The 13000-nt window shown below is 55.6% G+C and overlaps 1 protein-coding gene and 1 long non-coding RNA gene across 7 annotated transcripts; both read left to right on the top strand.

Annotated features, from left to right (window-relative positions):
- The first annotated feature begins 5291 nt into the window (after nucleotides 1-5291).
- LOC139362688 (gastrula zinc finger protein XlCGF7.1) lies at nucleotides 5292-8414 on the top strand. Of its 4 annotated transcripts, none has more exons than XM_071094270.1 (2): nucleotides 5292-5378; nucleotides 7639-8414. In XM_071094270.1, exon 2 carries the CDS (start codon nucleotides 7667-7669, stop codon nucleotides 8276-8278), a length of 612 nt encoding a protein of 203 aa, XP_070950371.1. In that variant the 5' UTR covers nucleotides 5292-5378; nucleotides 7639-7666; the 3' UTR covers nucleotides 8279-8414. The 4 variants fall into 4 exon arrangements, with proteins under 4 accessions (XP_070950371.1, XP_070950370.1, XP_070950369.1 ...); XM_071094269.1 differs by lacking the exon at nucleotides 5292-5378 and adding an exon at nucleotides 5385-5502; XM_071094268.1 differs by lacking the exon at nucleotides 5292-5378 and adding an exon at nucleotides 5385-5539.
- Nucleotides 8415-8604: 190 nt separating this feature from the next.
- LOC139362689 (uncharacterized) lies at nucleotides 8605-12798 on the top strand. 3 transcript variants are annotated; one of them, XR_011621856.1, is made up of 2 exons: nucleotides 8605-8840; nucleotides 10199-12798. It is a non-coding gene; the product is annotated as an uncharacterized lncRNA (long non-coding RNA). The 3 variants fall into 3 exon arrangements; XR_011621857.1 differs by having other exon boundaries at nucleotides 9921-12798; XR_011621858.1 differs by having other exon boundaries at nucleotides 8605-10097.
- Nucleotides 12799-13000: the final 202 nt, after the last annotated feature.

Below are 13000 nucleotides of genomic sequence, written 5' to 3'. Positions count from 1 at the left end.
TGGTCTCGGCTCACTGCAAGCTCCGCCTCCCGGGTTCACGCCATTCTCCCGCCTCAGCCTCCCAAGTAGCTGAGACTACAGGCGCCCGCCACCACGCCCGGCTAGTTTTTTGTATTTTTAGTAGAGACGGGGTTTCACCATGTTAGCCAGGATAGTCTCGATCTCCTGACCTCGTGATCCACCCGCCTCGGCCTCCCAAAGTGCTGGGATTACAGGCTTGAGCCACCGCGCCCGGCGACTTGGGACCTTTATGTTCAACTCTTTTTTCTTTTTTTTTTTTTTTTATGTTCAACTCTTTAAAAAATGGTTCCCAGCCCCAGCTCTCTTAGCAAGGCTTTCTAATCCATTATCTCATTTAATCGTACCATGAGTCAGGCAGGGCAGTAATACATGGGAAAGGAGGGTGGGGGTGGGGATAGTGTGACCTGTCCACCAGGTCCTGTTGCAAATTGACAGAGATCCCAGGCCTCCTGTTAGCACAAGCTGCTTCTGCTGTCACACTGCAGCCTTCTGCAAGGATGGGGTGGTACTGTCCTCCTCAGTTTTCGTTCTCTTTCATTTTAAAATGATAAACCTGGGTCACAGGATATTTAGGAGGAGGCATTGTCATTAAGTCCAAGACAAGACGGTCAGGTTTGTTATCCTAGTGGGTTACAATCCAAAATACTCTGGAGCATGCTGAGATTAAGGTGGTTGCCAAGGGAACAGAAAACAGCCATGAGTAAACAAATCAAGACTTAAAAGGATTTAGATCAGGTCTATGGCCAGGTAAGTGCAGAGCTTTGTATCCTGTCCAAGGCCAGGTAAGTGCAGGTCTGCAGTGGGGATCTGTGGCCACGTGGTCACAGATGTGGAAACATCCTGCAAACGCAGCCACGCTGCTTCGTACAGACAGTGCAGTGGCTGGCATGGGGAGCCAGGTGAGCTTCGTGATGTTGGGGCTTCTGGAACTGCCTACGTCATCCTTGTATTTCTTTGTTAGGAGCAAGTCTGGAGCTAAGAAAAATGGTGTAAGTTCTCAGAAAATGGTTGTTTTTTGGCAAGGGACACGTGCTTCAAGTCGTCCGGTAAGGCGGTCAGCCTCATTGAGAGGGTTTGGTGCCCCACTGCCCAGCCCCAGGGGAGGTGCCTGACAGAGGGTAGACTGCAGTGACCAGAGGCGGCCGCTCAGCCATGCAATAGCATAGGCCCCTCAGGGACTTGGCAGAGGGAAACTGGTGGGAGTGGGGGATGCTCCTGAAACCTTTTGTTATTATTTTTAAGTGGTTTGAATTTGGTAAAGAAATATCTTTGGCCTTTAGGCAGGAGGAGGAGTATTGGGGCCAAAAATAGCGTGTTCTCACTATCACTGTTCTTCCTGGATTGTGGCAGGGGCAGTGAGAGAGGGACTCCCTTAAGTTATCCCTTAGGCTAAAAAGAGAACAGCCTCTTGGGTTGACTGGGTTTGGAGGAGGTGTCCTAAACAGGCTGTTCAACAGAGAACTTTTCGAGATGATGACAGCGCTCTATTTCTGTGCTGTCCAGACCATAGCCACTAGCCACATATGGCTATTGAGAATTTAAATGTGGCTGGTGCGGCTGAGAAACTGAACTTTATTCAATTTTAATTAATTTAAATAGCCCCAGGTAGCTACTGGGCAGCACAGCCCCAGGGATGATAGGATGACACTCCTATTGATAAGAAACTAGAAACATTGTTTCTTTTCCCTTCACCTTCTCCCCTCAGCTCACCACCTAGGTGAGAGCCAGATAGTTCTGGGGTTCAATTCTGGCTTTGTCATTTAAACCATAGGTCCTTGGGCAAGTAACTTATGTAAAGCATGGGGGTATAGTGCCTGGCACACAGCAATCACTCAATAAATGGTAGCTATTGTTGTTTTAATAAACTAGAGTGGTTACTTGCAGAGCAATTGTGCCCATGGAAAGGGAAAAAAGGGTTTTCCCTTGTTTAGCTTAACCCACACAAAGAATTAACCATCCCCAGTGTGAAGCAGGCCTGCTGCAAGTTTAAGGGTTTGAATTGATGTCATAGGTCACATACTGGGTTTTAATTCCAAGGAAAGAGAACTTTGGAGCAGATGAGGCCTCACGCTGAGCCTCACATCTTCATCCAGGTGTCTGCAGAGCCACTCAGCCCTCACAGTTGTGGCTGGGGCGGCAGCTTTGCCTGTACCTCCTCATTCCTCACATTGCATCAGCACTCCTTCTCCTCCAAACCCTTAGGGCCATCTTTTCTCTCTGCGCAGCCTTAGCTATCAGTAGCTTGCAGAGGAGCATACGTTCATTAAACAGACATTGACTGAGGACCTATTATACGCTGGATGTGTGGGACACAGAGACGCTAAAATAGTCCCTGCCCTTTGAAGTTCATAACCTGGTGGGGAAAACAAAAGTGTGCTAAATTCCAAATCTGGGATCAGCATAAGGTGCTTTAGAGAGAGAGATCAGACTGATGTCCAGTCCTGGGGAGATGGGAGAGGCTTTTCAAGGGGGAGATGGTTGCCCTACTGAGTGAGGAAGCCCTGGGGACGCAGCCCCACAGGAGGAGCTGGAGGATGAGGGGAGCAGGGTCTGGAGCTGCCCTGAGGAGGCCCATGGGGTGATCTGTTTGTCCACCTGTTGTGCCCCAGAGTGACTACAGTGCAGAGTCTGGGACAGGGTTCACCTGAACTACACGTCTACCCATGCTCTACAGGAGCCATGAGCTACGCGTCTACCCACACGGGAGCAGGGTCTGCTGTTCTCCAGGACGCCTTGGTTGTGGGTGTTCCAGGTCTTTGTTAAGGTCCAGAGTCCAGCTGCCACGTGGACCTGTCAGGATAGTGGTGATCCCTGTGCCAGCCACTGCGCTGCCTGTATGAGGAAGCATGAAGCAAGGCTGTGTTTGCAGGGTATTTCCATATTGGCACTCCATCGTGCTCACCGCAGCCCCTAAGAATGGGGTGATGGGGAACCTTGGGGGAGACAGGAGGGGGGTGTGTGTGCACGAAACTACAGAAGTGAAGTGCCTAAGCTCAAACTACAGTGGCAGAGCAGAGAATGGAGGCCTCTGGGAGCCCTTTGGGCCTTAGCTTCCCTGTTGAGACACGGCAGGTTTGAGGTGGTATTGCCTGTGTCTGTGTCCACCCCCATCCCCTAGCTGTGTTCTTTTCCTTTCTATTTTGGTTCAGCTTACCTAGAAAATGCTGCTAAAAATATGGGAGACATCCTCAGGCATATTATTGATTTTGCTTTTGAAAAACATGGTCTTCACCAAGTGTCCCCATTTCTCTTTGGTCTGCAGAGGAGATGAACACTGGGAGCTCTGGCAGGTGACAGCAGGGGCTGGAGAGCAGGGCAGTGTTGATGTGCTTTGAGTGGAGGCACAGGTGGGGTTGGTCATGAGCACCTGGGGTGCTGGTGTCAATGTGTGGGAACTCAACATCTGCCTTATGGACTCGTTTGTCTTTCCAGTATTCCCTTCCTGTTGTCTCTGTTTAAAATACCAATTTCCTTGGGACGAGGAACTCCAAAAGTCCCACATCCAGCAGTGAGGTGTCTCCAGGAGCAGTGAAGGGATGGGGTGGGGGTTGGGGTAGGAGCGGGTTCTCCAGAGGCCACAAGCAGACGAGTGGGGCCGGGTGGGGCAGACTGGTTCTCCGAGTGAGCTGTGAAAGCAGGCAGGCCTGGCCTCCCCGCCTGGTGTTGGGGGAAGGGGCTGATTTTACAGCCTAGGGGCTCCCACCTGGAATTCTCCAGTTCCTAGGCTCCAGAAGGCACAGTGGGCACCTACAGAGCTGCAGAGGGGGCCCTCATGATATCGGGAGGCCCGCGTCTCTCAACACCCTCCATCAGGGACAGCACCACTCCAACTGCCACATCCACTGTCTGCTGCAAGGATCCCTGCCTGGGACTTGGAGAGTCACTTTTCTCCACCTGGCAGCTACAAAAAGGCCACAGAGAAAAAAGCCAATTTAATGTTCTTCTACCACTTGTGACTTTTAAAATCACTTTTCCTCTCAGGCCTCTGTTTCTTTGTCTGTCAAATGTACACCGTCAGGCACGTTCTCACTGGGGCCCAGGTTTTTACTTCCCTGTTGTCACACCCTATTTATGTCTGAGTGTCTCAGTCCCAGGGCGGTGCAGTGGAACTCAAGCTGGGTCACGGTGCCGTGTCCCCAATCTGGGCTCTGCTACTTAGAGCTGTGGGTGTTGGAGGAAGCCACTCTGTGTTTCTTTTTTTTTTTTTTTTTGAGACGGAGTCTCGCTGTGTCTCCCAGGCTGGAGTGCAGTGGCGTGATCTCGGCTCACTGCAAGCTCCGCCTCCCGGGTTCACGCCATTCTCCCGCCTCAGCCTCCCAAGTAGCTGAGACTACAGGCGCCCGCCACCACGCCCGGCTAGTTTTTTGTATTTTTAGTAGAGACGGGGTTTCACCATGTTAGCCAGGATAGTCTCGATCTCCTGACCTCGTGATCCACCCGCCTCGGCCTCCCAAAGTGCTGGGATTACAGGCTTGAGCCACCGCGCCCGGCCGCCACTCTGTGTTTCAATTTTATTTTCCTATCTATAAAATGGGATAATATTAATACCCACACAAGCTATACCCACACAAGCTAGGGTGCACATGGTTATTGGAAGGTTTCCACGAGATCATACATGGAAAAGGGCTTTGTAAAAGGCAAGTTATGTCCAACTAAGGGACATTATCATTAAATGGCAGCTGGAAGCTGTAATTTGGTTCTGCCCTCTCACACCCGCTGCTACTTCAGACATTCTAAGTTGCTCTTCTATGGGATATCTCTGGCTTGACTGCGGGTTCCGTTCTGAGGAGGTGTGGTCAGTAGGGACCAGATGTCTTCTTCCTTTCCCTCTGGTCACTCTTAGTGATATAACCCAGGCCATACAGTCAGACAGACTTCAGCAAAACTGTCAGCGAGGGCAGCTCCCCGATTCGGCCCCTTTGACTGTTGTCTCCAGTCCTGAAACCCTCGCCCCGGGCCGCTCCGCCGCCGGGCTCCGGCGCTCAGTCCATGTTACTCGCGGAAAGGCCGGCGTCTCCGTCCGACCCTCTTTCCTGGTCGCTGGGGGCGGTTTGTGGGCCTGGCCTTGGGATTAGGAAAATAGGGATGGTGCCTATTTAGGGATGAGGCCGAATGCGGGCCTCAGAGAATCCCGAAAGGGGGAATGTCTGGATCGGCGGATCGGACGTTCAGGCCCAGGAACCGGCCCCCGCATGGTCGCCGCTCGGGCGCGGGCGCAGCGCTAGCAGCCTCGTTTTCCGCCAGCCGAGCTGCCGGAGAGTTAGACCTCCCAGCCTCACGGGGCTGCTGTGCGGCTGCAGCGACGCCGGCGACTGCGGCGCTGCAGCGGAGACGGAGGGCTCGGGAGGCGGCGCCATGTGAGTCCGCGCGGGGCCGCGCTGGGGCCGCGGCGAGAGGTTACCGTATTTACCGAGGCCAGAGCCGGACCTTCGAGGGCGGGTCACTGCGGGCGCGCTACCGTATTTGCTGGGTCCCGCGCAGGTCCTTTCCGGGAGTGGGAGCGCCGCGACTTAATTACGTATTTATCCAGGGTTGCGTGGTTCCGCGGGGGGCGCTGCGGCCACTGGGGGTGGGCTGCATTCATTCCCTCCGGGAGCTGGGGCTTGCAGTCGGGCGGGGTGGGTTGCGGCAGCAGGGTGGAGGCCTACGTATTTTCGTGGGGGTGGGGTTGCGACGCAGAGTTTACCATATTTCTCCAGGGTTGCTCAGGCCGCAGAAGTTGGCAAGGTTGTGTGTGAGGTCGGGTGGGGTGGGGTCAGCTCTCCCGATTAATGCAGCTATTTGATAAAAGCAACGTCGCGGGAGGCTTGCTGTCTTTATGGGGGCGGGGAGAAGGGGCACGGGAGTCGCTGCGGGAGAGTTACCGTATTTGCGTTGAGCAGCACAGACTGTAGAGAAAAGACCTGCGGCCGGAGACCGGAGGAGCAGGGGCTCAACTGGGCTGTGAGTGTGGCATGGGATGAAAGAACTTGGGGGAGAGACGGGGGGCCTCTCGACGTGCAGGCGGGGCCTCAGTCAGGGGTATAACTGGGGAGAGTGAGGAGGCTGCCCAGTCACAGGGCCAGGCTGAGATTGGCCAAGGGGACTTTGATGATTTGTCTTTGCAAATGTCAGTGCAGTTGCCTGTGGAAAAGACTTGTGGGTGGGGTCTCTTGCAAGTAGGACTTGTCTCCTTCCCCAGGGTGTCAGTTCCACCCTGGCCTCGAGGGTAGGGAAGACAGAGGAGGTGGCTCTGAGACCTCACTCTGCAGATAGGTTGGCTGAGGCTGGAAGTGAAGAGAGGCCTTGGGGGAGGTCCAGTGGAACACTCAGTCCGCTTCCCTGATGGGGTTGGGGAGAATGGATGAGACAGGCCTTAGGGCTCTGCAGGAGCCCAAGTTTTGCGGGGGGGGGGGGGGGTTCGTGGGAGTAGTGGCGGTAGACAGTACCTCTACAGGAGAAGTGGCCCTTTGGAATGCATGGCTCTGTGACAGCTGGGATGGTGGCAGTGGGGGGTGGGTGTGTGTGTGTTTTGAGGAGTGTTTAGTTGTTGAGCAGCTAGTACATTGAAAAGAGCTTTCAACAGTGAGGCAGGAGACTTAAGGCCTAGTCCAGGCTCCCCTTGCTCTGTGACCTTGGCAAGTATGTTGACCTCACTGAGCCTCAGTTTCCCCAACTTTAAAGTGGGGCTCAATAACCCTGCTCCACCCCTTTCTCAGGGCTGTTGTGAGGACAATGGGAAACAATTTAAGAGGAATACAGTACCCTGGGAAGAGGATCCTTTGGAGAACCAGCATGAAGGGAGCTGGGTTTGGGGGTGTTGGCTGGGCACTGAGTGTGCTGCTCAGCCCTGGGTCAGGCTTTGCTGTGAGGATACCAAGAGGAATCACACTGAGACCAGTCCCCCTGGGAGCCCACACCCTGGTTCAGTGACTTGGAAACCTTTTGAACACATGCCTCATTTTGATAAACAAAGAGCTGCTGCCTTTAATGTTAACTGAGGTCACTTTCAAGTTTACAGGGTTGTGTTTTTGTTTCCTGTTTTAAGCTTCGCAAAAATATCTCTAAATCACTGATAATCCCACCCTTTTCTCCAAGTTTGGGGTGCACTTCCCTACCTCCCTCTGTCCTTGAGATCTGGTTGGAGTGATAAGACATATCTAGACGAAGGTAACTGAAAATCCTAGCTGAAACTGAAACTGAAACTCCTAACTGAAAATCATCACCATCTGTCCAGTGTCTTGTGTGGCTGGCTGACATGGTGCTAGGTGCTGGGGTTGAAAGAAGGCAGCTCTGTCCTTAAGGTGCTGGGAGTCGGGGGACAGAGGTGGCATGACTGACCCTTGTGCAGTGTGATGAGTGAGGGCCACATGGTTGTGTCACATGGTGTAAGCCTGGGGTGGAAAGGTCGGGGAAGGCTTCTAGGAGAAGGTGCCCTTGGGAAGGGCCTGAAAGGAGTGTAGGCCGTACTTAAAAGGCAGTGGAGGAAGAACACCAATTCCCAGCAGGGGAACTTGAGCTTAAACAAAACGGGGCGAAAGGTGGAGGTTGTGGGAGGTGAGGTTGGGGGTTGGCTAACTCTCGGGTCTCCCGACCCCTCTCTCCGCCCCCCCCCACCCTCCGCTTCTGTCTCCCTAGGGACTGGTGATTGCAGCTGGAAGTGCCCATGACCGAGCTGGCGTCCTCCGGGGGCGGGTCCCCTGCGGGGGACGGGGAGGAGGGTCTGGGGGACGAGCGAGGCCTGGTCATCCACCACCCTGCGGAGGAGCAGCCGTACCGCTGCCTGCTGTGCGGCCAGACCTTCTCGCAGCAGCCCAGCCTGGTGCGGCACCAGAAGGCACACGCCGGGTCGGGCCGCGCGGCTGCCTTCGTGTGCCCCGAGTGCGGCAAGGCCTTCAGCGTCAAGCACAACCTCGAGGTGCACCAGCGCACGCACACCGGGGAGCGGCCCTTTCCATGCCCCGAGTGCGGCCGCTGCTTCAGTCTCAAGCAGAACCTGCTCACGCACCAGCGTATACACAGCGGCGAGAAGCCGCACCAGTGTGCGCAGTGCGGCCGCTGCTTCCGCGAGTCGCGCTTCCTGCTCAACCACCAGCGCACCCACGCGCGCATGCCCGCGCCCCACCCGCGCCGCCCCGGCGTTTTCGGGGAGCGGCGGCCCTACTTCTGCCCCCGCTGCGGCAAGAGCTTCGCGCGCGAGGGCTCGCTCAAGACCCATCAGCGCAGCCACGGCCACGGGCCCGAGGGCCAGGCGGCCCACTTAGGACGCGTGCTATGATGCGCCCGGGGCCTGCTGCCGACTGCTGCTTCCTGCCCCGCACGTGCGTCCCCGACCCCTGGAGATGGCCCTGGGCCGCAGCTCCCTCTCTGGATGGGATCCCGGGAGAGGGGCAGCGTTGGCTTGGGCTCTTGAAGGTGTGGGCCGCCGCCAGGCTCCGGCCGCCCCCTTGCGTTCCTCCCTCGGGACCGTCTGGCTGGCTGCGCACAGCTGCTTCGGTCTCCTGCCATGGTTCTCCTTCTCTGGCCCATCCGGCCTAGAGCAGGTGAGACCTGCGGGGCTGGCCAGAGCCCCTCTCAGGGCTGGGGGTGGTGGGGGTGGGGTGGGTGGTGTTAATTCTTGATGGCAGGTGGGGCGGTCTGGGTCCTGGGCTGTAGGTTTCTCTGTGACAAGCTGCTTACCGGATCTTCATCCCCAGAATGTCAGAGTTGAAAGAGACTTGGAGAGGGCCACTTTCCACAATCCCCACGCCCAACCTCAGCCCCCAGGCCTCCTGGCTCCTGTACACACTCTCTGCTGTCCTTGAGATGTCATTTCACTTCATGTTTCAGTTTGCTCATCTGTAAGTTGGGGATATAGATGAGGGGCTCTTCCTCGCTGGGATATATCGCAGCTACTGGATGAGAGAGGGTGAGGTCACTGGTGCACAGAGCCTTAGTTGATTCTGCCACACCATGTGCCACTGACTGTGCCACGCGGGGCTCTCCCAGAGACACACATGAGGACCGCAGGCCCTGTCACGGGGTGCTTACACTCGGTGTGTGATGTGGGGCCAACCTACAAAGTGCTCTGGGGTGAGACCGAGAAGGGTGACTGGCTTCTCTTTGTCACCCAGGGGAGTTTGATGGCTTTGAACCAGGTCATGGGGACAAATAAAATTGTTCTAGGAAGAGCAAGTGTGTAGAAGGGTGTTTTCAAGGCGGTGTCAGTCAAGGTGACTGACTCCAGGTGTCCCAAGGGGAGGTTTGCCCTACAGAGGACTTCGTGGTCAGGGGGCGGGGACCCTGAGATTTTTAAAGAGATGAGTGCTATGATCTCAGACTTAGGCTTTAGGAGGAGAATCAGCGGCACTGTGAGGGCAGACTGATGTGGGAAGATCTGGAGCCTCGAGGGGCTTGGGTCATCTGGGCAAGAGAACATGAGGCCCCCAGCTAAGAGGCCTGGCCAAGTTCTGGCAATGAGAAAGAGGGCAGCCAGGACCTGTGATTCCAAGCTGGCGCTCTGAGGCACAGGCCTCTTCAGCCTTTTGGCAGATGAGGAAACAGGTTTGCCAAGCTTGCCTACACCACAGTTGGTACTTAGTGGTACAGTGGGTGGAAACCAGGGCTTTGTTTTGGTTTCTGAATCCCAGAACCTTTTAGCTCCACTGCTAAAAAGTGGACGATGGAGCAGGGAGGATTTGGGGCCACGTGATAGGAGCTGGGGCAGGGGTGTCAGGGGTGGTATGGGTTTTTGAAGGGGACATGGCATCCTTGGGAGTGGTTTGGGAGGAAGGGAGCTGGGTCTTCGAGCGGACCTGCATGTTCAGTCCTGTGCTGGGTGCTGGAGACTTGTCCCTCCCCACTGCCCCCCTCTGCCTGTCCTCGGTGCTGTGTGGCTATGGCTCCTCAGAGACTGTTTGTCCTCTCCCTTCTACTCCCAGGTGCTGTAGACTAGCATTGGTGGCAAAGATGAAATTAAACAGGGACTTGGGACACCTGGAGTCAGTCACCAAAATGCCCTGAACCCAAGGTGTCTCATCTGTAAATGGGATTGGTAATCCTTGCAGTGCTGGGTAGGGGACAAAGAGCATTCATTCAAGCCCTAGGACAGATGCAGGGTAGGCCAGCTGATCGCTCCCTCCTAGCCCCAGAGGGGTGGCTGGGCAGGGCCATGTCATGGCACCACACCTGATCCTGATCTCTTTGTTTTTGTGGACAGATGCGGAGTGGGCAGGATCCTATGACCCGGTAGGTGCAGGACCCATCTGGACATGGAGACCAGGAATGGGGTGCCGTGGGGGCCTGGCTGGCACTGCACCTGGGCATGAGGGCACATCCAGTAAGAAGACCTGCCTCAAGAGGTGCACTGCGGTGACCAGTGGAGGTGACTGGTTGGAGACTGGAATTGGTGGCAGATTCCAAGCTCTGGTGGACAGATTCCCCAGGCCTGGTGGGAATCGCAGCTGGGGCAGACCTCATCCTGGCTGCCTGGTCACAGGCCCCCACTGTCTGCCACTGGTGGTAGGATGTTGCTTGTGTGGAGAGCTGGCTTCTCTGCTCCCACCTGGTCCACCACTTGGCTAGAGTTCAGAGACAGGAAGTGACTGGTCTAAGCTAACACAGCAAGTTGGTGGCCGACCTGGTTCTAGAGGCAAAACCTTCTGCCAGATGTGAATGAAACCTGCAGGCTTCATTTTCCTTTCTTTTTTTTTTTTTTTTTTGAGGCAGAGTCTCGCTCTGTGGCCCAGGCTGGAGTGCAGTGGCCGGATCTCAGCTCACTGCAAGCTCCGCCTCCCGGGTTCACGCCATTCTCCTGCCTCAGCCTCCCGAGTAGCTGGGACTACAGGCGCCCGCCACCTCGCCCGGCTAGATTTTTGTATTTTTTAGTAGAGATGGGGTTTCACCGTGTTAGCCAGGATGGTCTTGATCTCCTGACCTCGTGATCCGCCCGTCTCGGCCTCCCAAAGTGCTGGGATTACAGGCTTGAGCCACCGCGCCCGGCCCATTTTCCTTTCTGAGCAGTGCTTCTTAGCACTTTGGAGACGCGAAGCCCTTGGAAAATCTGATGAAGGTTACGGACCTTCCCTAGGAAGACAGGTAACTGACATAGACTCAAAAACCCCAGGCAATTTCAGGAGCCACTGGACTCCCTGAATGAAACCCATCCCTGGACTCCTCAGCCCTGAGGACTTCACCTGCTGCCCTTTCCTTACCTGTCACACATTGAGCCCCGAGTCAAGGCCACTGTACAAGTAGTGCCCCTCCCTCCCCCTGGCCAAGCCTCCTTCCCTTGTTCAGGAATAAAGAATTCCGAGGAGGAGACCTTTTTAGTCAGTCCCTTCTCCCAGACCTAAAGAATGATGCATCAGGTTTCTGGAACCTCATTTCCCTTCCCCAGACATTGGCAGAGGTCCCTTGGGCTAGATTTTCTCTTCTGGTTTTGTGTTTCTTGTTTTGCCTGACTGGCCGCTGGCTTCCATAAAGGAGCCCTTTGCTCCTGGCCTGGGCTCTGATTTCACTGTGTGGTCTCAGGGGAAGCTGGACTGCTGTGGACGCTGGTGGGAGTTTGAGTTTGGCCTGAGTCTGCCCCAGGGAGAAAGAATCCTGCTTCCACCAACCAAGCCCAGTCAGCGGTGCCTCCCAGCTGGCCAAGTGTTCAACCCAGTGGGCTGGGGAGGAAGAGGGTGAGGGCCTCGCTCCTGGTGCCTGTGGCTCTGGGCAGGGGGAGAGGTCGGTGGAGGAGCTTTCTGTGTGTTCTCTGAGTGTGCAGCAGTGCAGTTGAAGGGAACAGGGCCCAGGCTGGCAGCAGGGAGAGGACTCCTCCCATCTTCACACCTGAACCAGTCAGCCTGGAAGCCACAAGTTCTCACTTGCTTCCCCAGAATGAACATCAGAAAAGGCAAAACTGACCAGGGCTGGGATGGGTTTGGGTCAGGGTGGTTGGAGGGCAGCCTGTGGATTCCTGCACTGGAGTCTTGCTGTCTTCGATGCCGTTTGGATCATACATTCTTACATCCTACTGTATGCCTCATCCTGGAATAGCGGAATGCTCAGGGGGAGATCCGAGAATGAGAAGGTGCTCCCAGCCCCAGGAGCTTCCAATCCGGCTCTGATCCTTGGCTGACCTAGAGGAAACCTCCACACACACTCCTTCTCTGCTAATGGTGCAGTTTGTGTCCCCCTCTGCCCATCACTGTGCTGTGCTCATTCCTGCCTCTGTGCCTTCCCCTGTATTGCTCGGACACGTCCCCTTTCCTCTTCTCTACCCAGCTAAGCCCTTCTGATCCACGGGGCCCGGCTTCCCAAACAACCCAGCCCACATTCATCCTTCCCTCTCCGAACAGGCCCTGTGTGAGCCCCCGCCCCCAAACTGCGTGCTGTCCCACAGATGCTCCAGTCTCCTGTGTGTTTTGAGTCCCCAACTAGACAGTGAGCTCCCTGAGGGCAAGGGACTGTCATTTCCTCTTGAGCCCTACCAGGGTCTAGCACCGAACTGGGCTTCTAACTCTCAGGAAACACTTGTCGACTGCCTCAAGCGCCGGAGCTTGTCGGTGGCCGGTAATGGGCAGTGCACGTGGGGAGAGGGTATGTGAGTTAACTCGAGGGTGCCTTTTATTGGGCTGTGGGCTGGCTCCCCTGGGCCAAAAGTGGATGTCGGAGGCCTCAGGCTCTTATCTCCTTGGGAAAGTGGGAGCATCAGGGACCCCTCCCCTCGGCTCTGCAGGAGTGCACAGAAGTGGTCGTCCAGCCTGGATATTTCTACAGGTCGCTGACGCCTGCGGGAGCTGCCTGAGTGAAATAAATGTTCTCTCGACATCAGCTGGTGTAAGGAGTGGTCATTTGGGGCTTAGTGGGGAGCAGGGTGGTGGCCTCTGTCTCTGCCTCCATCATCTCTTGAGGAATTGTGTTTCAAGGTTGCCTGGTAACCAAAGACCCTAGAAGACACACATGAAAGCCTCAGTGATGAGCTGCTGTAGGCTTCCGGCACCTGCACAGTGACTTCTCTTTGCATCCAACTAAC

This window comes from Macaca nemestrina, chromosome 4 (genome assembly GCF_043159975.1).
Source record: "Macaca nemestrina isolate mMacNem1 chromosome 4, mMacNem.hap1, whole genome shotgun sequence".
In the NCBI taxonomy this organism is placed as follows: domain Eukaryota; kingdom Metazoa; phylum Chordata; class Mammalia; order Primates; family Cercopithecidae; genus Macaca; species Macaca nemestrina.
Note: the sequence above shows the minus strand (reverse complement) of the source record. Positions and strands in the feature narration are given on the sequence as shown.

Coding starts and splice junctions, on each gene's coding strand:
- LOC139362688 (XM_071094270.1), top strand. CDS start 7,667: ATGACCGAGCTGGCGTCCTCCGGGGGCGGGTCCCCTGCGGGGGACGGG.